General features: G+C 38.6%; 1 protein-coding gene across 19 annotated transcripts in view; it reads right to left on the bottom strand.

The window, feature by feature from the left end:
- The window catches only part of SPATA7 (spermatogenesis associated 7), a 63,869-nt gene that overhangs the window by 25,617 nt on the left and 13,001 nt on the right, over positions 1-25,251 (bottom strand). For 2 of the 19 annotated variants that reach the window (XM_073998000.1, XM_073997999.1), the window contains one exon: positions 2,212-2,265. The exons of 15 other annotated variants lie outside the window; for them this stretch is intronic. Coding sequence is in view for 2 of the 4 variants with exons in the window: in XM_073997994.1 (XP_073854095.1) it covers positions 8,672-8,795 (124 nt within the window). In the remaining 2 variants the exon portion in view is untranslated. Of the gene's footprint in view, positions 1-2,211; positions 2,266-8,671; positions 8,947-25,251 lie in introns of those variants that run through there. 2 more of the 19 variants (XM_073997994.1, XM_065549184.2) reach the window with 2 other exon arrangements.

The raw sequence follows: 25,251 nt of genomic DNA, 5'->3' as shown, positions 1-25,251 counted from the left end.
AAAAGTTAAACATAATATTACAATATGACCCAGCAATTCCATTCTCAGGTATATGCTCAAGAGAAATGAAAACATGTCCACACAAAAGACTTGTATATGGATGTTTGTAACAGCACTATTCATAATGGCCAGAAAAATACAAGCAATACAAATGTTCATCAATTGATTAACAGACAAAACGTGGCATTATTCATGTAACAATTCTATTTTGCAGTGAAAAGAAATGAAGTACTGACACAGGCTACAACATGGACAAATCTCTGAAAACCATTATGCAAAATGAAAAGACTAATGCAAAAGGCCATATAAATAATTCCATTTAAGTGAAATGTTCAGAAAAGGCAGATCTGTAGAGAAAGTAAGTAGGATACAACTAATACAGTTGTATAGATGCAGCTTGGAAATGCCTCTCCCACCAAGATGAGCTAAAATATTGAGTAAACCATCCCACTGAACAGAACTTTTGAGAGGAAATGCTGCAAATTGAGAGAGTTGACACAGAGATCACGGTGAAGAGGGAGGAAGCTGGGAAACCTGCACAGAGTCGCTGAGAGCCAGAACTAGCTCCTGGTTCTAAGGAAGCGGTAAGTAAAGGAACTCTGGGATCCTAGCTACAAGAGATCCCACGACCCCCATAGCCATCTGAATTGGAGGGGGAACTCTCTGGAGATCAGCAGAGATCTGCTCAAACCCGAACAGAGCCCAGGATTCCTGACGCACAGTGCAGCTGTGGCAAAATGCGACCATAGGCACCCATCCCCCAAGGCCCTCCATTTTGCTCTGCGTGACTATAGCTCCTGCTGTCTGCCAGACCAAGAGAAAGCAAAGGTTGCCTTTTCTGGGAGACTGGGTCCATCTGAACTACATGCCCCCATTGCTTACTAGCCCTTCCCACGACCACTGCCTGGTTGCTCCCACAACAGGGTGCCCATAGCACAGCCTTCACTGCCCTACGTGATTGTTTTACTGGTGGTCTGGGAACAGTTTAGCTCCCGTGCACAGTTGTTGCTTCAACCTGAGGGGCTAGAGAACAAAATCATGGGCTGGCCCAGTCCCAATTCCCCAGGATTCAACTACACCACCCAGGGGTATAAAGCTGAGATCTGTGACCTGAGCTTGAGCAGAGCCAGAGCCCTCATGCTTAGAACACTGAGAAAAACATGGCGCAGGTTCATCATGTGATGGCATGGGAGTTGGGCATCCGCTACTCCAGAAGATGGATCTGGCAAGGGTGTGGTCTGTTAGCCAGCTACAGCCTCTTCCTCAGGGACTCCTATGGTAGAGAATAACTGGAACAGCCCAATGATCTGGGTGCAGAAGTCTTGGGACAAGCCTAGCTGGTCAGGCTTGTTCCTGGGGCAGATGCTGGAATGCTGGAAAGAGACCCACCAGGTCAAGGGACCATGAGCTAGGCAGGCCCCACAGCCAACTGCTGGGCTAAAAAGCTCAAGCTGTGTGTGCCACACAAGCTGCACATTTGTGGTACCACTGCTATGCCTGGGGATCCCCCACCTTTGACCCACTCCATCACAAAACCACAACAGACAAATCCCAAAACACGCTCTGACTCTGCCAAACTCAGAGGACCAATAAGTGTGCAGAAAGTTGTGGGTCCCCTGGTGACCTAACCTTCAGCTTGAACTGCCCCTAAGTGAGGGAGGAGTGCAGCTCACCAAAGCCCCCGCTGGGGCTAATGAAATGCAGGTATGGCTCCAGTAATTGTAGGGGGCTCCACCAAGGCCTGAGAACAGACCTGGTGAGGGAGTCATCTTTCACTGCCCATCTTCCCTCTCCAGAACACTGCTGCTTACACACTGAAATACAAACAGGTACATGGCTGAGAGACTATGTGTTGGTCCTTACTTTTAAGTGCCATCTACTGGATCACAGCCTGAATTACAACACAAACAAAAATAAATTTCTTCAACACATAATGCCTGTGAAACCCAATGCAGGAAACTAAGGAACCCATACAGAGCCTTAGCTTTCTGAAATCACCCAGAAATGAAGCCAATCAACTACACACCACATACATCACAGTCAAACTCTCAAGGGAAAAAAAAGAATATAGAAACAAAAAGCCCTAACCAAATGACAGTGAATTCAATAAAAAGAAAGATAAGAAAGAAATACCAGCCCCCTCAGATGAGAAGGTATTAGCACAAGAACTCCAGCAATTCAAAAAGTCAAAAGTCAAGAGTGTTTCCTTACCTCCAAAAGATCACATTGGTTCTCCAGCAGTGAATCCTAGCCAGATTGAAATGTCTGAAATAACAGACATAATTTCAGAATCTAGATGGTAAGGAAGCTCAACAAGATCCAAAAGAAAATTGAAATCCAATCCAAGGAAGCAAGAAAAATGATCCAAGAAATGAAAGACAACATAACCATATTAAGAAAGAACCAAAATGAATTTCTGGAATTGAAAAATTCACTATATAGTTTCACACTACAATTGAAAGCCTTATTAACAGACTAGACCAAGCTGATGAAAGAATTTCAGAGTGTGAAGACCAGTCCTTTGAATCAACTCACTCAGAAATTTAAAAAAAAAAAAAAAAGAATTTAAAAAATGCAGAAAGCCTCTGAAAAATACAGACCAAACCTATGACTCACTGACATGCATGAGAGAGGAGAGAATAAGCAACTTGGAAAACATATTAGAGGATATAATCCATGAAAATGTCCCCAATCTCGCTAGAGATGTCAACATACAAATTCAAGAAATTCAGAGAACCCTTGTGAAATACTATACAAAATGACCATCCCCAAGACACAGAGTCACCAGGCTTTCTAAGGTTAACGTGGAAAAAAAAAAATCTTAAAGACAGCTAGAGAAGCCGGGCGCGGTGGCTCAAGCCTGTAATCCCAGCACTTTGGGAGGCCGAGACGGGCGGATCACAAGGTCAGGAGATCGAGACCATCCTGGCTAACATGGTGAAACCCCGTCTCTACTAAAAATACAAAAAAACTAGCCGGGCGAGGTGGCGGGCGCCTGTAGTCCCAGCTACTCGGGAGGCTGAGGCAGGAGAATGGCGTAAACCCGGGGGGCGGAGCTTGCAGTGAGCTGAGATCTGGCCACTGTACTCCAGCCTGGGCGACAGAGCGAGACTCCGTCTCAAAAAAAAAAAATAAAAAAATAAAGACAGCTAGAGAAAAAGGAACACCAATAACAGGCTAACAATGGACTCAGCAGAAATGTTACAAGCCAGAATAATTTGGCGACCTATTTTTAACCTTCTTAAAGAAAAAAAAAATGCCAGCCCCAAATTTTATATTCTGACAAACTAAGCTTCAGAAACAAAGAAGAAATAAAGTCTTTCCTGACAAGCAAAAGCTAAAGGAATTTGGTATACCTAGACCTAATGTGTTAGGCTGTTCTTGAATTGCTATTAGAAATACCCAAGACTGGGTAATTTATAAGGAAAGAGGTTTAATTGGCTCATTATTCTGCAGGCTGTACTGGCAGCATAATGCCAGCATCTGCTTCAGGGGAGGCCATATGAACCTTCTGCTCATGGTGGAAGGCAAAGAGGGAATGTGCATTTCATATGGCAAGAATGAGAGGGGAAGGCAGTAGGGGCATACACGTTTAAACAACCAGATCTTGCAAGAACCCACTCGCTATCAAAAGGACAGCATCAAGCGGGTGGTGCTAAGCCATTCATGAGAAATCCACAGACATGATCCAATCACCTCCCAATAGGGGCCAATCCCAACACTAGGAGTTACATTTCAATGTGACATTTGAGTGGGGACAAATACCCAAACTACATCACCGAGCCTACAAGAAATGCTCAAGGAAGTTCTAAACATGCACACATAAGAATGATACTCACTACCATAAAAGAATACGTAAATACAGAGGTTCACAGACCCTATAAAGCAATTACACAATCAAGACTACAAAGCAACCAGCAAACACCACCATGACAGGTTCAAACCTCACACATCAATAGTAACCTTGAATGTAAGTGGTCTAAATGTACCCATTTAAAAGGCACAAGGTGGCAAGAACCACTTTTTATTTATATTTATTTAAAAATAAAATAATTTTTTATTTAAAAAATAAAAAAACAACCTTCTACTATCTTCAAGAGGCCCATCACACATGTAATGACACCTACAGGCTTGAAGTAAAGTGATGAAGAAAACCTATCATGCAAATAGTAAATAGAAGAGCAGGGGTTGCTATTCTTGTATCAGATAAAACAGACTTTAAACCAACAGCAATAAGGACAAAGATGGGCATTACACAATGATGAAGAGTTCAATTCAACAAGACTTACCTATGCTAGATATATTTGCACCCAACACTGGAGCACCCAGATTCATACAACAAGTACTTCTAGACCTATGAAAGGATTTAGACAGCCACACATTAATAGTGGGGGACTTCAACATCCCACTAGCAGTGTTAGATAGACCCTCAAGGCAGAAAACTGATAAAGAAATTCTGGATTTAAATTTGACACTTGACCAATTGGACCTAATAGACATCTACAGAAGAATACTCCACCCAACAACCACAGAATAAACATTCTTCTCATCTGCATGTGGAACATACTCTAAGATCAACCATATGCTCGATGATAAGGCAAGTTTCAATAAATTTAAAAAAACTGAAACAACACCAAGTATATTTTTGGATCCCAGTGGAAAAAAAGGTAGAAATCAACACCAAGAGGATTCCTCAAAACCACATAATTTTACATGGAAATTAAACCAACTTGCTCCTGAATGACTTTTGGGTAAAACAACACAAGGTGAAATTTAAAAAAAAAACAAACAACTCCTCGAAATAAAAAAAAACAGAAACACAACATACCAAAATTCCTGAGATGCAGCAAAAGCAGTGTTAAGAGGCAAGTTTACAGTGCTAAATGCCTACATCAAGAAGATAGAAAGATCTCAAGTTAACAATCTAACATTGCAACTTGAGGAAGTAGAATAACAAGAACTAATCCCAAAGCTAGTAGTAGAAAAGAATTATCTAAAAGCAGAAATACTTGAAATTGAGATTCCAAAATCCATATAAATGTTCAATGAAATAAAAAGTTGGTTTTTTGAAAGGATAAACAAGATCAATAGACTGTTAGTGAGATTAACAAAGAAAAAAGAGAAGATCCAAATAAGCACAACCAGATATGACAAAGGCAATGTTACAACAGATCCTACAGAAATAGAAAAGATCCTTAGAGACTATTAAGAACATTTCTATGCATGGAAACTATGAAATCTAGAGGAAATGGATAAATTTCTGGAAACATACAATTTCCCAATATTGAATCAGGAAGAAATTGAAACCCTGAAGAGACCAATACTGAGTTCCAAAATCGAACCAGTAATAAAAAAAACCCTACCAACCATAAAAAGCCTTGGACCAGATAGATTCACAGCCAGATTCTACCAGATATACCAATAGTTGGTATTAGTCCTACTGAAACTTTTCCAAAAAATTGAGAAAAGACTCTTCCCTAACTCATTCTATGAAACCCAATCTATGAAACCAGCATAATGATAACACCAAAATCTGGCAAAGACACACCAAAACTGAAAGCTATAGACCAATATTCCTGATGAACATAGACACAAAAATGCTCAACAAATAGTAGCAAACCGAATCCAACAGCACATCAAAAAGTTAATAAACCACAATCAAGTAGGCTTCATTCCTGGAATGAAAGGCTGGTTCAACATATGCAAATCAATAAATGTGATTCACCATATAAACAGAATTAAAAACGAAAACCTTATGATCATCTCAACACATGTAGCAAAAACCTTTAAAAAATCTAGCAATCCTTCATGATTAAAAAAAAATAAAAACCCCAACAAATTAGACATCGAAAGAACATACCTCAAAATAATAAGAGCCATCTATGACAAGCCCACAGCCCACATCATATTGAATGGGCAAAAGCTGGAAGCATTCCTCTTTTGAACTGGAATGGCATAAGGATGTCCACTATCACCACTCTTATTCAACATACTACTGGAGTCCTAGCCAGAGCAATTAGGCAAGAGAAAGAAATAAAATGCATCCAAATTGGAAAAGTAGTAGTCAAATTATCTCTTTCCTGATATGATTCTATAATTAGAAAACCCTAAAGATGCTGCCAAAAGGCTTCTTGAACTAATAAACAACTCCAGTAAAGTTTTAGGATACAAAATCAATGTGCAAAAATCAGTAGCATTTCTATACACCAATGACATTCAAGCTGAGAGCCAAATCAAGAACACAATCTCATTTACAATAGCTGCACACACACACAAAATGAAATACCTATGAAAATATCTAAGGAGGTGAAGGATATCTAAAAGAACTACAAAATACTGCTGAAAGAAATCAGAGGCGACACACACAAATGGAAAAACATTCCATGTTCATGGATTGGAAGAGTCAATATCATTAAAATGTCCATACTGCCTAAAGCAATCTAGAGATTCAACACTATTCCTATCAAACTACTAACATCATTTTTCACAGAAATTGAAAATACTATTCTAAAATTTATATGGAACCAAAAAAGAGCAGTCCTAAGCAAAAAGAACAAAACTGGAGGCATCACATTATCCGACTTCAAACTATACTAGAAGGCTACAGTAACCAAAACAGCATGGTACTGGTACAAAAACAGATACATAGACCAGTGGAACAGACAGAGAACCCAGAAATAAAGCTGCACACATAACTGATCTTCAATAAAGTCTACAAAAATAAGCAATGGAGAAAAGACTCCTTATTCAATAAATGGTGCCAGGATAGGTTGCTAAATCATATTCTGAAGAATGAAACTAGACCCCTACCTATCACCATATATTAAAATTAACTCAAGATGGATTAAAGATTTAAATGTAAGACCTAAAACTATAAAAGTCCTATAAGAAAACCTAGGATATACTCTGCTAGACATTGGCCTTAGCAAAGAATTTGTGACCAAGTCCTCAAAAGCAATTGCAACAAAAACAAAAATTGACAAGTGAGACCTAATTAAATTAAAGAGCTTGTGCAATGCAAAAGAAACTATCAACAGAGTAAACAGACAACCAACAGAATGGGGGAATATATTTGTAAACTATGCATCTGACAAAAAACTAATATCAAGAATTGTGATGGCTAATACTGAATGTCAACTTGATTGGACTGAAGGATGCAAAGCATTGATACTGGGTGTATCTGTGAGGGTGCTGCCAAAGGAGATTAACATTTGAGTCAGTGGGCTGGGGAAGGCAGACCCACCCTTAATCTGGGTGGGCACCATCTAATCAGCTGCCATTGAATATAAAGCAGGCAGAAAAACGTAACGGACTGAGGCTGATCTAGCCTCCCAGCCTACATCCTGGAGTCTTCCCGTCCTCGAACATCGGACTCCAAATTCTTTAGTTTTGGAACTCGGACTGGCTCTCCTTGCTCCTCAGCCTGCAGAACGCTTATTGTGGGACCTTGTGATCATGTAAGTTAATACTTAATAAACTCCCCTTTATATATATATATATATTTTCCATTAGTTCTGTCCCTCTAGAGAACCCTAATACAAGAATCTATGAAGAACTAAAAGAAAAAAAAAATAATCAAGAAGAAAAACAACCCCATTAAAAAGTGAGAAAAGGACATACTTATCAAAAGAAGACATACAAGCAGCCAACACATAAAAAAGTACTCAATATCACTAATCATCAGAGAAATGCAAATCAAAATCACAATGAGATACTATTTCATACCAGCCAGAATGGCTACTATTAAGAAGTCAAAAAATAATAGATGTTGGCAAGGCTGCGGGGAAAAAGGAATTACACACTGTTGTTGGGAATGTGAGTTCAGCGACTGCGGAAAGTAGTTTGAAGACTTCTCAAAGAACTAAAAATAGACCTACCATTCAACCCAGCAATCCCACTACTGTGTATAAACCCAAAGAAAAATAAGTCATTCCACCAAAAAGACACAAGCCCTCATATCTACCACAGCACTATCCACATTAGCAAAGATATGGAATCAACCTGGGTGCCCATTAATGGTGGATTGGATAAAGAAAATATGGTACATATGCAGGATGAAATACTACATACCCATGAAAAAGAACAAATCATGTCCTTTGCAGCAACATGGATGTTGCTGGAGGCCATTATTCTAAGTGAATTAATACAGAAACAGAAAACCAAATACTGTATGTTCTCACTTATAAGTGGGAGCTAAACATTGGGTACGCATGAACATAAAGGTGGGAACAACAGACATTAGAGACTAGAAGAAGGGGGAGGGAGAGGAGGTGTGGGCTCAAAAAGTATTGGGTACTATACTCACTATCTGGGTGACGGGTTCATTTGTATCTCAAACCTCAGCATCACATAACATATCTTTGTAACAAACCTGTAGCCCCTTAATCTAAAGTTAAAAGTAAGAAAAGACGAAGAGGATAGTAGCAGAAAGAGAAGAAAAACAGAAGGTTGATGTCTAAAGTGTCAGCACTGTTTGTCATAATTCTTCTGCCAGAATGCTTTCTCCTTGATCAAAGTAGCTGTTCAGGATGAAGTGAAGGGAAATGGGAGTTAATGGAATATTATAAGAATTGTTTAATGACTTTACTGCTGGAAAAAATGTTAACAGTTATTTGGAGTACACCACTGTTATATATGAATTTCTCTGCAAGTATGGTAGGATAAAGAATACCTGGAAGAAATATAGGATGGCTGGCAAGATGGCCAAATAGGAAGAGCTCCAGTCTGCAGCTCCCAGCGAGATCAGTGCAGAAGGCAGGTGATTTCTGCATTTCCAACTGAGGTACGCAGCTCATCTCATTGGGACTGGTTAGACAGTGGGTGCAGCTCACAGAGGGCGAGCTGAAGCAGGGTGTGGCACTGCCTCAGCCAGGAAGCGCAAGGGGTCGGGCAACTCCCTCCCCTAGCCAAGGGAAGCCATGAGGGACTTTCCTGTGAGGAACGGCACACTCTGGCCCAGATACTATCCTTTACCTGTGGTCTTCGCAACCCGCGGACCAGGAGATTCCCTCAGATGCCTATGCCACCAAGGCCCTGGGTTTCAAGCACAAAACTGGGTGGCCATTTGGGCAGACACTGAGCTAGCTGCAGTTTTCTTTCATACCCTAGTGGCAACTGGAATGCCAGTGAGACAGAACCATTCACTCCCTAGGAAAGGGGGCTGAGGCCAGGGAGGCAAATGGTCTAGCTCAGCGGATCCCACCCCATGGAACCCAGCTAGCTAAGCTCCACTGGCTTGAAATTCTCCCTGCCAGCACAGCAGTCTGAAGACGACCTGGGATGCTAGAGCTTGGTGGAGGGAGGGGCGTCCACCCTTACTGAGGCTTCAGTAGGCGGTTTTTCCCTCATGGTGTAAACAAAGCCGCCAGGAAGTTCAGACTGGGCGGAGCCCACCGCAGCTCCGCAAGGCTGCTGTAGCCAGACTGCCTCTCTAGAATCCTCCTCTCTTGGCAGGGCATATCTGAAAGAAAGGAAGCAGCCTCAGTCAGGGGCTTATAGATAAAACTCCCATCTCCCTGGGACAGAGCACCTGGGGGAAGGGGTGGCTGTGGGCGCAGCTTTAGCCAACTTAAATATTCCTGCCTGCTGGCTCTGAAGAGAGCAACGGCTCTCCCAGCACAGCATGTGAGCTCTAAGAGACAGACTGCCTCCTCAAGTGGGTCCCTGACCCCTGTGCCTCCTGATGGAGAGATACCTCCCAGCAGGGGTCGACAGACATCTCATACAGGGGAGCTCCGGCTGGCATCTGGTGGGTACTCCTCTGGGACGAAGTTTCCAGAGGGAAAAACAGGAAGCAATCTTTGCTGTTCTGCAGCCTCCACTGGTGATACCTAGGCAAACAGGGTCTGGAGTGGACCTCCAGCAAACTCCAGCAGACCTACAGCAGAGAAGCCTGACTGTTAGAAGGAAAACTAACAAACAGAAAGGAATAGCATCAACGTCAACAAAAAGGACATACACACAAAGACCCCATCCAAAGATCACCAACAGCAAAGACCAAAGGTAGATAAATCCACAAAGACGAGGAAAAACCAGTGCAACAAGGCTGAAAATTCCAAAAACCAGAATGCCTCTTCTCCTCCAAAGGATCACAACTTCTCGCCAGCAAGGGAACAAAATTGGACAGAGAATGAGTTTGAGGAATTGACAGAAATAAGCTCCAGAAGGTGGGTAATAACAAACTCTTCTGAGATAAAGGAACATAGTCTAACCCAATGCAAGGAAGCTAAGAACCCTGATTTAAAAATTAGAGGAATTGCTAACTAGAATTACCAGTTTAGAGAAAAACATAAATGACCTGAAGGAGCTGAAAAACACAGCTCGAGAACTTTGTGAAACATACACAAGTATCAATAGCTGAAGCAATCAAGTGGAAGAAAGGATATCAGAGATTGAATATCAACTTAATGAAATAAAGCATGAAGACAAGATTAGAGAAAAAAGAATGAAAAGGAATGAACAAAGCCTCCAAGAAATATGGGACTATGTGAAAAGAGCAAGCCTACGTTTGATTGATGTACCTCAAAGTGACCAGGAGAATAGAATAAAGCTGGAAAACACGATTCAGGGTATTATCCAGAAGAATTTCCCCAACCTAGCAAGACAGGCCAACATTCAAATTCAAGAAATACAGAGCACACCATGAAGATACTCCTTGAGAAGAGCAACCCCAAGACACATAATCTTCAGATTCACCAAGGTTGAAATGAAGGAAAGAATATTAAGGGCAGCCAGAGAGAAAGGTCGGGTTACTCACAAAGGGAAGCCCATCAGATTAACAGCGGGTCTCTCTGCAGAAACCGTACAAGCCAGAAGAGAGTGGGGGCCAATATTCAACATTCTTCAACCCAGAATTTCACATCCAGCCAAACTAAGCTTCATATGCGAAGGGAAAATAAAAGCCTTTACAGACAAGTAAATGCTGAGAGATTCTGTCACCACTAGGCCTGCCTTACAGGAGCTCCTGAAGGAAGCACTAAATATCGAAAGAAAAAACTGGTACCAGCCACTGCAAAAACATACCAAATTGTAAAGACCATTGACACTATGAAGAAACTGCGTCAACTAACGGGCAAAATAACCAGCTAGCATCATAATGACAGGATCAAATTCACACATAACAATAGCAACCTTAAATGTAAACGGGCTAAATGCCCCAATTAAAAAACACAGACTGGCAGATTGGATAAAGATTCAAGGCCCTTTTGGTGTGCTGTATTCAGGAGACCCATGTCAGGGCAAAGACACGCATAGCCTCAAAATAAAAGGATGGAGGAATATTTACCAAGAAAAGGGAAAGCCAAAAAAAAAAAAAAAAAAGCAGGGGTTGCAATCCTAGTCTCTGATAAAACAGACTTTAAACCAACAAAGATTTAAAAAAGACAAAGAAGGGCATTACATAATGGTAAAGGGATCAATGCAACAAGAAGACCTAACTATCCTAAATACATATGCACCCAATACAGGAGCACCCAGGTTCATAAACCAAGTTCTTAGAGACCTACAAAGAGACTTAGACTCCCACACAATAATAGTGGGAGACTTTATCACCCCACTGTCAATATTAAAGAGATCAACAAGACAGAAAATTAACAAGGATATTCAAGACTTGAACTCAGCTCTGGACCAAGCAGACTTACTAGACATCTATAGAACTCTCCACCCCAAATCAACAAAATATACATTCTTCTCAGCACCATATCGCATTTATTCCAAAACTGACCACATAATTGGAAGTAAAACACTCCTTAGCAATTGCAAAAGAATGGAAATCATAACAAACAGTCTCTAAGACCACAGTGCAATCAAATTAGAACTCAGGATTAAGAAACTCACTCAAAGTCACACAACTACATGGAAACTGAACAACCTGCTCCTTAATAACTACTGGGTAAATAACGAAATTAAAGTAGAAATAAATAAGTTATTTGAAACCAATGAGAACAAAGACACAACGTACCAGAATCTCTGGGACACAACTAAAGCAGTGTTTAGACGGGGTGTTTATAGCACTAAATGCCCACAGGAGAAAGCGGAAAAGATCTAAAATTGACACCCTAACATCACAATGAAAAGAACTAGAAGGGCGAGAGCAAACAAATTCAAAAGCTAGCAGAAGACAAGAAATAACTAAGATTAGAGCAGAAATGAAGGAGATACAGATGTGAAAAACTCTTCAAAAAAATCAATAAATCCAGGAGCTGGTTTTTTGAAAAGATAAACAAAATAGACCACTAGCCAGACTAATAAAGAAGAAAATAGAGAAGAATCAAAAAGGCACAATAAAAAATGATAAAGGGGATATCACCACTGATCCCACGGAAATATAAACTATCATCATACTATAAACACCTCTGTGCAAATAAATTAGAAAATCTAGAAGAAATGGATAAATTCCTGGACACATACACCCTCCCAAGATTAAACAAGAAGTTCAATCCTTGAGTAGACCCATAACAAGTTCTAAAATTGAGACAGTAATTAATAGCCTACCAACCAAAAAAAGTCCAAAACCAGACGGATTCACAGTCGAATTCTACCAGAGGTACAAAGAGGAGCTGGTACCATTCCTTTTGAAGCTATTCCAAACAACAAAGACAGACTCCTCTTTAACTCATTTTGCATCATCCTGATACCAACCCCTGGCACAGATACAAGAAAAAAAGAAAATTTCAGGCCAATAATCCTGACTAACATTGATGTGAAAATCCTCAATAAAATACTGGCAAATCGAATCCAGCAGCACATCAAAAAGCTTATCCACCACGATCAAGTCGGCTTCATCCCTGGGATGCAAGGCTGGTTCAACATACGCAAATCAATAAATGTAATCCATCACATAAACAGACCCAATGACAAAACCACAGGATTATCTCAATAGACGCAGAAAAGGCCTTTGACAAAATTCAACAGCCCTTCATGCTAAAAACTCTCAATAAACTACATGTTGATGGCATGTATCTCAAAATAATAGCTATTTATGACAAACCCACGGCCAATATCATACCGAATGGGCAAAAGCTGGAAGCATTCCCTTTGAAAACTGGCACAAGGATGCCCTCTCTCATCACTCCTATTCAACATAGTAATGGAAGTTCAGGCCAGGGCAATCAGGCAAGAGAAAGAAATAAAGGGTATTCACATAGGAAGAGAGGAAGTCAAATTGTCTCTGTTTGCAGATGACATGATTATATATTTAGAAACCCCCATCATCTCAGCCCAAAATCTCCTTAAGCTGATAAGCAACTTCAGCAAAGTCTCAGGATACAAAATCAATGTGCAAAAAATCACAAGCATTCCTATATACCAAAAACAGACAAACAGAGAGCCAGATCATGAGTGAACGCCCATTCACAATTGCTACAAAGAGTAATAAAATACCTAGGAATACAACTTACAAGGGATGTGAAGGCCCTCTTCAAGGAGAACTACAAACCACTGCTCAAGGAAATAAGAGAGGACACAAACAAATGGAAAAACATTCCATGCTCATGGATAGGAAGAATCAATATTGTGAAAATGGACATACCGCCCAAAGTAATTTATAGATTCAGTGCCATCCCCATCAAACTACCATTGACTTTCTTCACAGAATTAGAAAAAACTATTTTAAATTTCATATAGAACCAAAAAAAGAGCTGGTATAGCCAAGACAATCCCAAGCAAAAAGAACAAAGCTGGAGGCATCATGCTACCTGACTTCAAAGTATACTACAAGGCTACAGGAATCAAAACAGCATGATCCTGGTACCAAAACAGATATATAGACCAATGGAACAGAACAGAGGCCTCAGAAATAACACCACACATATACAACCATCTGATCTTTGACAAACCTGAGAAAAGTAAGCAATGGGGAAAAAATTTCCTATTTAATAAATGGTGTTGGGAAAACTGGCTAGCCATATGCAGAAAACTGAAACTGGGCCCCTTCCTTATATCTTATGCAAAAATTAACTCAAGATGGATTAAAGACTTAAATGTAAGACCTAAAACCGTAAAAACCCTAGAAGAAAACCTAGGCAATACCGTTCAGGACATAGGCATGGGCAAAGACTTCATGGCTAAAACACCAAAAGCAATGGCAACAAAAGCCAAAACTGACAAACAGGATCTACTAAAGAGCATCTCTACAGCAAAATAAACTATCATCAGAGTCAACAGACAACCTACATATTGGGAGAAAAATTTTGCAATCTAGCCATCTGACAAAGAGCTAATATCCAGACTCCACAAGGAACTTAAACAAATTTACAAGAAAAAAACAACCCCATCAAAAAGTGGGCAAAGGATATGAACAGACACTTTTCAAAAGAAGACATTTATGCAGCCAACAAACATGAAAAAAAGCTCATTATCACTGGTCATTAGAGAAATGCAAATCAAAACCACAATGAGATACCATCTCATGTCAGTTAGAATGGCAATCATTAAAAAGTCAGGAAACAACAGATGCTAGACATGATGTGGAGAAACAGGCATGCTTTTACACTGTTGGTGGGAATGTAAATTAGTTCAACCATTATGGAAGACACTGTGGCAATTCCTCAAGGATCTAGAACCAGAAATACCATTTGACCCAGCAATCACATTACTGGGTATATACCCAAAGGATGATAAATCATTCTACTATAAAGACACATGCACATGTTTGTATATTGGAGCACTATTCACAATAGCTAAGACTTGGAACCAACCCAAATGCCCATCTATGGCAGACTGGATAAAGAAAATGTGGCACATATACACCATAGAATACTATGCAGCCATAAAAAAGGATGAGTTCATGTCCTTTGTAGGGACATGGATGAAGCTGGAAACCATCATTCTCAGCAAACTAACACAGGAACAGAAAACCAAACACTGCATGTTTTCACTCATACGTGGGAGTTGAACAATGAGAACACATGGACACAGGGAGGGGAACATCACACACTGGAGCCTATTGGGGGACTCCAGGAGGGATAGCATTAGGAGAAATACCTAATTTAGATGACAGGTTGATGGGTGCAGCAAACCACCATGGCACATGTATACCTGTGTAACAAACCTGCATCTTCTGCACATGTATCCCAGACATTAAAGTATAATAATAAAAAAGAAAAAGGGAAAAAAAGAACACCTGGATATTTTTTAGTCAATATTTTTCTTCTCTAAAGAAACTATACACAAATGCAATTGTGGAAACTACTTACAAATAGATTAAAGATCATTTTGATCTGTAAATATATTTATTTAATAGAATTTCTTCTTTTTCCAATAACAAAAGATAGAATACTAAAAAAAAATAAAAGTAGATTAGTGGTTACCTGAGGCTAGGGGTAGGAATTTGCAGCGTGGCTGCAAATGGGTGCAAGGGATCTTCATAAACTGATGAAAATGTTCTAAAATTACTTTGTGGTTACACAATTCTGTAAATTTAGTAAAACTCAGTGAATCTTATAGTATGTAAATTATTTTTCAATAAAACTTCTATAAAAATGAAAATATTTAAATAATTCAACAAACTACATTCCAGGTTAGGTACTGATCAAGTTGGTAGTCTGCTATGACAGAAACGTACAGAGTAGCTTATAAAAACAGAGATGGCTCAAATCCAGAGTTCTCTTTTTATGTGTCTAGAAAGCCTGTTTCTAAGCCAAATTCATTATAATGAAAAATCATATATAATGAAGAATGATTATTAATTACACTTAATTTGGTGATTATAATATTTGCAATTACTCTAAGCCATCACAATTTGGTTTATATAGCAAAAAGGAAAAACTCCTGCCTTAACTGACTAAAAGCAGAAAATAGCATGGATAAATAAGCATGGATAAATACCTAAATCTAAATTTTAAAAACAAAAAATGTAAGCAATTCTTTAAATACCCCTTATATGCTGTCGAATCCCAAATTTTTAGCTCTATCCTGAAATTGTCTCTAGAATTCCAGACCTGCACTCCAACTGCTTCCTCAGGGTTGCCAACTGGCTGTGTAATAGGCATTTATTTCAGATGTAATGACCAACACTGAACTACTGATTTGCTTTCTCCTCTCAATCTTTTCCTATGATATTGCTCACTTCAGTAAATCATAACTCCATCCTTTTGGCTGACAGGTTCTAAGTCTTGGAAGTCATTTCTGACTCACTCCTCTTTTTTCCCTCATACTACATCTACATCCAACCCATCAGTAAATACTATTGACATACATTTGAAATGTTTCCAGAATCCAATTATTTCAATCTCTCTCCCCTGCAACCACTCTGGTCCCAGTCACCATTATTTCTCATCTGGATTATTTTTTGTCTTCTAACTAGTCATTCTGCTTCTGTAATTGCCTCTTACAGACTATTCTCAACTATGAAGCCAAAGGGATGATTTTAAAAGTAAAAGTGGTCCTGCTACTCCTCTCTTCAAGACCCTCCAATGGCTTGCAATGTCATTCGGAGTGAAGGCCAAAGTCTGTGCAATGGCCACTGCCTTTTATCATCTGCATCCCTCTGTTCCATCTCAGTGACTTAATCTATTACTCTTCAGTTGGCTTATTTCATACTAGCTATACAGCCCTCCCTGCTGTTTTTTGAAAACACCAATCACGACACCATTTCAAGGCTTTTATACTTGCTGTTTCCTCTGGACTGCTTTTTCACCAGACAGCTACATGCCTCTTCCTTAATTCTTTCAGGTCTCTGCTCAACTGTCACCTTATCAGCAAGGCCTTCTCCTCCAAAGGACTCTCAGTCATTTTTTTCCATTGCATTTATTACCATATGACATATTCTTTATCTATTTATTGGTATTCGCTTATTGTTTGTCTCCTCCAACTACAGTGTGAACTCTACAAAAGCAGGAAATTTGTCTTGTTCACCTCTTTAGTCCCAGCCCTTAGAATAGTGTCTAGCACATAGCAGGGGCCCAAAAAACATATGCTGAATAAATCAATGAACAAACTCTAGCAAACTAAATTAAATGTTATTCAGAATGATTATTTTACATTTGTGATTTTGATTTTCCTTTTTTTTTTTCTTGAGACAGAGTTTCACTCTTGTTGCCCAGGCTGCCCAGGCTGGAGTCCAATGGCGTGATCTTGGCTCACTGCAACCTCCGCCTCCCAGGTTCAAGTGATTCTCGTACCTCAGCCTCCCAAGTAGCTGGGACTACAGGTGCGTGCCACCACACCTGGCTAATTTCTGTATTTTTAGTAGAGAAGGGGGTTTCACCATGTTTCTCTACAGGCTGGTCTCGAACTCCTGACCTCAGGTGATTCTCCCACCTCAGCCTCCCAAAGTGCTGGAATTACAGGCGTGAGCCACCATGCCTGACCTAAAATACTTTTAAATACTTAGTAGGGCTACTCTACTACCCTTTTCTATTCATGTTCAGATTATTTATGGCTATTTTCTCATATATATGTAGGTTACTTTTGGAACATTTTGTCAAGTAGTATATGAACAATATTCATTTTTGGCATCTTAATTGAGCTCACATTGAATTTAGAAATTACTTTAAAAAGTATCAATACTGGCCGGGTGCAGTGGCTCAAGCCTGTAATCCCAGCACTTTGGGAGGCCGAGACGGGTGGATCACGAGGTCAGGAGATCGAGACCATCCTGGCTAACACAGTGAAACCCCGTCTCTACTAAAAAAAAAAATACAAAAAATTAGCTGGGCGCAGTGGTGGGCACCTGTAGTCCCAGCTACTCGGGAGGCTGAGGCAGGAGAATGGCGTAAACCTGGGGGGCGGAGCTTGTAGTGAGCTGAGATCTGGCCACTGCACTCCAGCCTGGGCGACAGAGCGAGACTCTGTCTCAAAAAAAAAAAAAAAAAAGTATCAATACTTTAAAAAGTACGTATCAATATAATACATTTGCATTATATAGAATCTTTTTATCTTATAACAAGATATGCCCTTTCTTTTGGTCCAGTCAATACATTAACCAAATTTATCTGGTTAATATATTATTTCCAGTCATGACCAGGTAGTCATTCTATTTAAGTTTGTATATATTAGATTGTTTAGGTAATAATTTTTTCAGCTTTGTTAAGGTATAGCAGACAAATTATATATGTTTCAGGCATTTAATCTGATATGTTGATATATATTGTGAATAATCATCATAATCAAGATAATTAATGTATCACCTAACATAGTCACCACTTTTTCTTTTTTTGTGGTGAGAACACAGATGTACCGTCTTAGCAAATTTCAAGTATATTATACAGTACTGTTAACTCTAATTAATGTTGTACACTAGATCTCCAGAACTTACTCAACTTGCATAACTAAAACTTTATACTCTTTGACCAACATCTCCCCATTTCCCCCTGGCAATTTCCATTCTACTCTCTGCCTCTTTGAGGGTGCCCACTTTAGACTGCACACATACATGTTTAATAATCCAGACACAGGCAAGTACCACATTACCTCACTTACATGTGGAATCTAAAATGAACCTTCAGGTTCATCTGTGTTGTCACAAATGACAGAAATCACAGGATTTCCTTCTTTTTAAAAGCTGACTATGTGGTGTGGGTTTTGTGTCTGTGTATATGTTATAAATGTGGTGTGGGTTGTGTATATGTGCATGTAATATTTCTTTACACACATACCACATTTTCTTTATCCATTCATCTGTCAACAGACAGGTTGTTTCTATATCTTGACTACTTACTACAATGCTGCAACAAACGTGGGAGAACAGATATCTTCTTGACATACTGACTTCATTTCCTTTGGATATATATTCAGAAGTGGGATTGCTTAATCATATGGTAGTTCTATTTTCAATTTTTTGAGGAGGCTCTATATTGATTTGCCTAATGGCTGTACCAACTTACATTCCTAGCAAGAGTGCACAAGGGTTCCCTTCTCTCCACATCCCTGCGAACACTTGTTATACGTTGTCTTTTTGATAGCCATTCTCACAGGTGTGATTGATATCTCATTAGGGTTTTGATTTGCATTTTCCCTGATAATTAGTAATGTTAAGCATCTTTTCATATACTTGTTGGCCAGTTGTATGTCTTCCTTTGAGAATGCCTACTCAGGTCCTTCATGCATTTTTATAGCAAGGTTTTTTTTTTTTTTTTTTTTTTTTTTGCTATTGAGTTGTACTTATTACTTACATAGTTGGGATATTAACCTCTTATCAGATACATGGTTTGCAAATATTTCCTCCCGTTCTGTAAGTTGCCTATGCATTCTACTCTGTCAATTGTTTCCTTTGCTGTACAAAAGCTTTTGAGTTTGGTGAATTCCATTTGTCTATTTTTGCTCTTGTTGCCTGGCTTTCGGAGTCTTATCCAAAAACATTATTGCCCAGACTAATGCCAAAAAGCTTTTTTTCTATGTTCCCTTCTAGTAGTTTTATGGATTAGGGCCTTATATTTAAGTTTTTTAATCCATTTTGAGCTGATTTTTGTATGAGTTGATTTTTGTTTATGGTTTAAGAGTCCATTTTCATCCTTCTCCGTGGGGCTATCCACTTTTCCCAGAGTCATTTATTGATGACACTATCCTTTCCCCATTGTGTGTTTCCGGTACCCTTTTGAAGATCAGTTTACTATAAATACATGGATTTATTTCTGGGTTCTCCATTCTTTTCCATTGGTCTGATAAGTGTTTTTATGCCAGTTCCATACTGTTTTGATTACTGTAGCTTTGAAATATATTTTGAAATTTAGAAAGTGTGATTTCTCCAACCTTGTTTTTCTTGCTCAAGATTGTTTTGTTTATGGTCTTCAGAAGTGGGATTGCTTAATCATATGGTAGTTCTATTTTCAATTTTTTGAGGAGGCTCTATATTGATTTGCCTAATGGCTGTACCAACTTACATTCCTAGCAAGAGTGCACAAGGGTTCCCTTCTCTCCACATCCCTGCGAACACTTGTTATACGTTGTCTTTTTAGACAATAGGACAAACAATAGGATTGTTTGTTCTATTTCTGTAAAGAATGTCTTTGAGATTTCTATAGGGATTGCAGTAAATTTATAGAACACTTTGGGTAGTACAAAAATTGTAACAATATTGATTATTCCAATTCATAAACATGGATGTCTTCCATTTATCTGTGTCTTTTAAAATTTCCTTTATTGATGTTTAATAGTTTTCAGTGTACAAGTTTTCAACCTTTTTGTTTAAGGTTATTCCTAAGTATTTTACCCTTTCTGTTGCTGTTGCAAATGGCATTGTTTCCTTAATTTCCTTTTCAGACAGTTGTGTACAGAAATGCCACTGGTTTTTGTACATTAATTTTGTATCCTGAAACTATATTAAATTTCTTTATTGCAACAGTTCTTTTTTATTGGGCATTAGGGTATTCTACCTATATTACCATGTCATCACAAACAGAAATTACTTTTTTTTTTTTTTTGAGACAGGGTCTTTCTCTGTTGCCCATGCTGGAGTTCAGTGGCATGGTCAAAGTTCACTGCGACCTTGACTTCCTGGGCTCAAGTGATCCTCCTGCCTCAGCTTCCAATGTAGCTAGGACTACAGGTATGTGTCACCATGCCTGGTTAATTTTTAGTTTTTTTTATTTTGTAGAGACATGGTCTCACTATGTTGCCCAGGCTGGCCACTCCTGGCCTCAAGTGATCTCCCCACATTGGTCCTCCAAAGTATTGTGATTACAGGTGTGAGCCACCACACCTAGTTTTACTTCTCTTTCTTTCTAATTTGTATGCCTTTTATTTTTCTTGTCTAATTGCTCTGGCTAGGACTTCCAGTACTATGTTATATAGAAGTGGCAAAAATGGGGAATCCTTGCCTTATACCAGATCTTAGAGGAAAAGCTTTGTTTTTCTTCATTAAGCATCATGTTACCTGTGGGATTTTCATATATAGCTTTCATGCTGTTGAGGTAAGTTCCTTCTATTCCTATTTTGTTGAGAGAGTTTATCACGAATGGATGCTGAATTTTGTCAAATGGTTTTCCTGCATGTATTGAGATGACTGTGTAGTGTTTAATCTTTCACTATGTTACTGTGGTACATCATACGGGTTGATTTGCATATGTTGAACCACCTTTGTATCCCAGGGATAAATCTGACTTGGTCATGGTGTTTGATTCTTTTAACATGCAGTTGAATTCAGTTTGCTGGTATTTTACTGAAGATTTCTGCACTTAAATTAATCAGATATATTGGCCTGTAGCTTTCTTTTCTTGTGGTGTCTTTGTCTGGTTTTGGCATCAGGGTGGTGTTAGCCTCATAAAATAAGTTTGGAAGTATTCCCACTTCTATTTTTATAAGAGTTTAAGAAGGACTGGTACTAACCTTTCTTCGAATATTTGGTAGATTTACCTATGAAGATATCTGGTCCTGGGTTATTCTTTGTTGGGAAGTTTTTTTTTTTTTAATTTTTAATTTTATTTTCTTGAGATTTTATCCCATTCTGTCGCCCAGGCTGGAGTGCAGTGGCATGATCTGGCTCACTGCAACCTCCACCTCCTGGACTCAAGTGATTCTTCTGCCTCAGCCTCCTGAATAACTGGGATTACAGGTGCACAACACCATGCCTGGCTAATTTTTTTGTATTTTTTCATAGAGTCGGGGATTCACCATGTTGGCCAGAAGTTCTCGAACTCCTAATCTAAAGTGATCTGCCTGCCTTGGCCTCCCAAAGTGCTGGGATTACAGGCATGAGCCACCACATCTGGCTTCTGTTGGAGGTTTTTAATTACTGATTCAATCTCCTTTTTTCTATTGGTCTATTTGGGATATTTCTTCTTGATTCAGTTCTTGTAGGTTGTATGTTTCTAGGGATTTACCCAGGTGGGCTTAGTTTATTTTTCTTCTACTAGTTCCTTGAGGTATACAGTTGAGTCGCTTGAGATCCACTCTTTTAATGTAAGTATTCATCACTATAAACCACTCTCTTAGTAGTAATTTTGCTGCTTTCCATAAGTTTTGGTATATTGTGGTTTTGTTTTCCTTTGCTTCAAGATATAAAAATTCTGTTTTTATTTCTTCTTTGACTCAATGCCTGTTCAAGAATGTGTTGTTTAGTTGCCATGTATTTGTGAATTTCCCATTTTCTTACTGCTATTAATTTTTAGTTTTATTCCATTCTGGTTGAAAAAAGATACTTGGAATGATTTTAAACTTCTTAAATATGTTATGTCTGATTTTGTGGCCTAATATGAGATTTATCCTGAAGAAGGTTTCATGTGCACTTGAGGAATACATATTCTTCCATAGGGTGTAAAGGGCTGTACATATCTGTTAAATTCCTTTGGTCTGTTATGCTGTTCAAGTCAGCTGTTTAAATGATTTCTGTCTGGGTTCTATATCCATTATTGAAAGTGGATTATTGAAGTCTCCTATTATTGTATTAATGTAATTTATCCCTCAGATTTGTACACAATTACTTGATATATTTAGGAGTTCTGATGTTGGGTATGTAGATGATTGTTACATCTTCCTGTTAAGTTGACCCTTTAAAAAATATATAATGGCTGTCATTGTATCTAGAGATCATTTTAAAGCCAGGCGCGGTGGCTCATGCCTGTAATCCCAGCACTTTGGGAGGCCGAGGCAGGTAGATCATGAGCTCAGGAGTTGGAGACCAGCCTGTTAAACGTAGTGAAACCCCGTCTCTACTGAAAATACAAAAATTAGCCTGGCATGGTGGCACACGCCTGTAGTACCAGCTACTTGGGAGGCTGAGGCAGTAGAATCGCTTGAACCTGGGAGGCGGAGGTTGTGGTGAGCCAAGATTGCGCCACTGCACTCCAGCCTGGGCAACAGAGCAAGACTTCATCTCAAAAAGAGAAAAAAAAAAGGAGATAATTTTATGTTTATTTTGTTAAGTATAGCAGCACCTGTTTTTTTTTTGTTGTTGTTATCATCTGCATGGAATATCCTTCATTTTCAGCATATACATTGAGCTACTCTATGCCTTTGATTGAGAAGTTTAAACTATTTACATTTAAAGAAATTTTTGATAAGTGAGAACTTACTATTGCCACTTTGTTAGCTGATTTTGTTTTGCAATTGTTCTGTTCCTCTACTTTTCTCTTTGTTATTTTAAGCTTTTTTGGGAGTGATTTGTTTTGATTCTTTTTTATGTGTCTATTAAGGTTTTTTCTTTCTTGTTACCCTATTTGACAGGGTCTCACTCTGTCGCCCAGTCTGGAATGCAGTGGTGTGATCATGGCTCACTGCAGTCTCGACCTCCCTGGGCTCAGGTGATCTTCCCACCTCCGCCTCCTGAGTTGCTGGGACCACAGGTGCATATCACTATGCCCAGCAAATCTTTCGTATTTTTTGTAGAGACAAGGTTTTACCATGTTGCCCAGGCTAGTCTTGAACTCCTGGGCTCAAGTGATCTGCCTGCCTCAACTTGCCAAGGTGCTAGGATTACAAGCATGAGCCACCATGCCTGGCCAACTCTACACTTTTACTCCCTTTTCCAATACTTTGTATTCTTGTAATGAGGGTTATTTCTTTTTACACTGTGCATCCATTAACTTTTGTGGTTATAGTTATTTTTAATATTGTTGTCTTTTAATTTTTACATTATGTTTTTTTTAAAAAACAAAAATGTTAACTTTTATACATCTACATGTGGGCCCTGCAGAAAATCCTAAACGGGACCCAAACCATATGAAGTTCTCCTTTAAAGGAAAGCAATTATCTCAATATTTAATAAAACAGCATATATTAGAGTTTAACGTGATTTATGCACCACCATTACAGTGTTATGTTATTATATTTACCAGAAAGACTTATGCTTTCATATTGCTGGTCAACATGTTTTTGTTTCAATTTGAAGAAATCCTTTGAGCAATTCTTGAAAGTCAGGTCTAGTAGTGACAAACTTCCTCAGTTTTTGTTAGTTTAAGAAAGACTTTATCTCTTTTTCATTTTAAGAAGGAGTTTTGCTACGTAAAATATTCTTGGCAATTTCTTTTTCTTTCAGTATTTTGACTATATCATCCCACCTTCTCTTGGTTTGCAAGGTTGCTGTGAGAAATTAGTTGATGATCTTGCATAGGATTCTGTATGTGATAAGTTGCCTTTCTCATGCTACACTCAAAATTCTCCCTTTGTCTTTAATTTTTGACAATTTAATTACAATGTGTCTTGGAATAGACCTCTTTATGTTCAATCTATTTGGGATCCTTTGGGCTTTCTGAATCTAATCCATTTCCTTCCCTAGAGTTGGGAAGTTCTCCAGTCGTTATTTCTTTAAACAAACTTTCTGCCAGTCTCTCCTTCTGAAACTCCCATAGTATGCATGGTTTGCTTAATGATATACCCTATATCCCTAGGTTTTTTTCACTCTTTTTCAATTGTTTTTCTTCTCTGACTGAATAATTTCCAATTACCTGTCTTCAAGTTTTCTGATTATTCTACCTTAACATGTCTGCAGTTAAAACCCTCTATTGTATTTTTCGTTTCCTTCAGCTTTATAATTTCTATTTGCTTCTTTAAAAATTTTCTTTGTTGAACTTATCAGTTTGTTCATGTATCGTTTCCTTGATCTCTTTGAGTTGTCTATCAGTGTTCTCTTGCCAAGCTTTTTCAAAACAATTATTTTGAATTTTTGTCAGGCAATTCATAGATCTCTATTTCTTGGGACTTTTTACTAGAAATTTATTGTGTTCCTTTGGTAGTGTCATGTTTCCTATATTTTTCTGTGTTCCATGTAGACCTGCATTTCTGTCTCTACATTTGAAGAAGTACTCACCTCTTCCAGACTTTACATACTGGCTTAAATAGGGAAATTATCCATCATATTACCTGTGGTGGGTATGAGCCCACCAACTTAGTGGGGTGTGCATGAGTGTCAGGTCTGAAGATACGTAGGGGTACTGGGTCTGAGCAGGTGTGTGTGGTGGTGCCAGTCTAAGCTGGGAATGTGAAGGGTAAAAATTTGGATTTTAAACCCAAAAGTGTGGTTGAATAAGAGGATTAATACATATATTCAAGTTTTTTTTTTAAAAAGGGGATAATTTTATTTTATATATCTATTTTTTTAAAAAAATTAATACCAGTATGAAAATTTTGCAAAGCTTTCCTAATTAAAGTTGACACACAGTTAAGGAGGATTATTTGCTCTCATGACAATTAGGTAAAACCAACTTAATTCAAATGATCCAGATATTTAAAGCATGTAAACAATGAACCAGTTTTGTGCTAGAAAAAAGTTACTAATATGATACAGAAGAAAAAAATATAAAGCACAAAAATTAAAAATCTGGAAGGGTCCTTAGAAATCATCTAATTACCTTTCATTTCACAAAAAAGGAAGGTTAG

This window comes from Macaca fascicularis, chromosome 7 (assembly GCF_037993035.2).
Source record: "Macaca fascicularis isolate 582-1 chromosome 7, T2T-MFA8v1.1".
Taxonomy (NCBI): domain Eukaryota; kingdom Metazoa; phylum Chordata; class Mammalia; order Primates; family Cercopithecidae; genus Macaca; species Macaca fascicularis.
The sequence above is the reverse complement of the archived record's forward strand: the minus strand, read 5'-3'. Positions and strand labels throughout refer to the sequence as shown.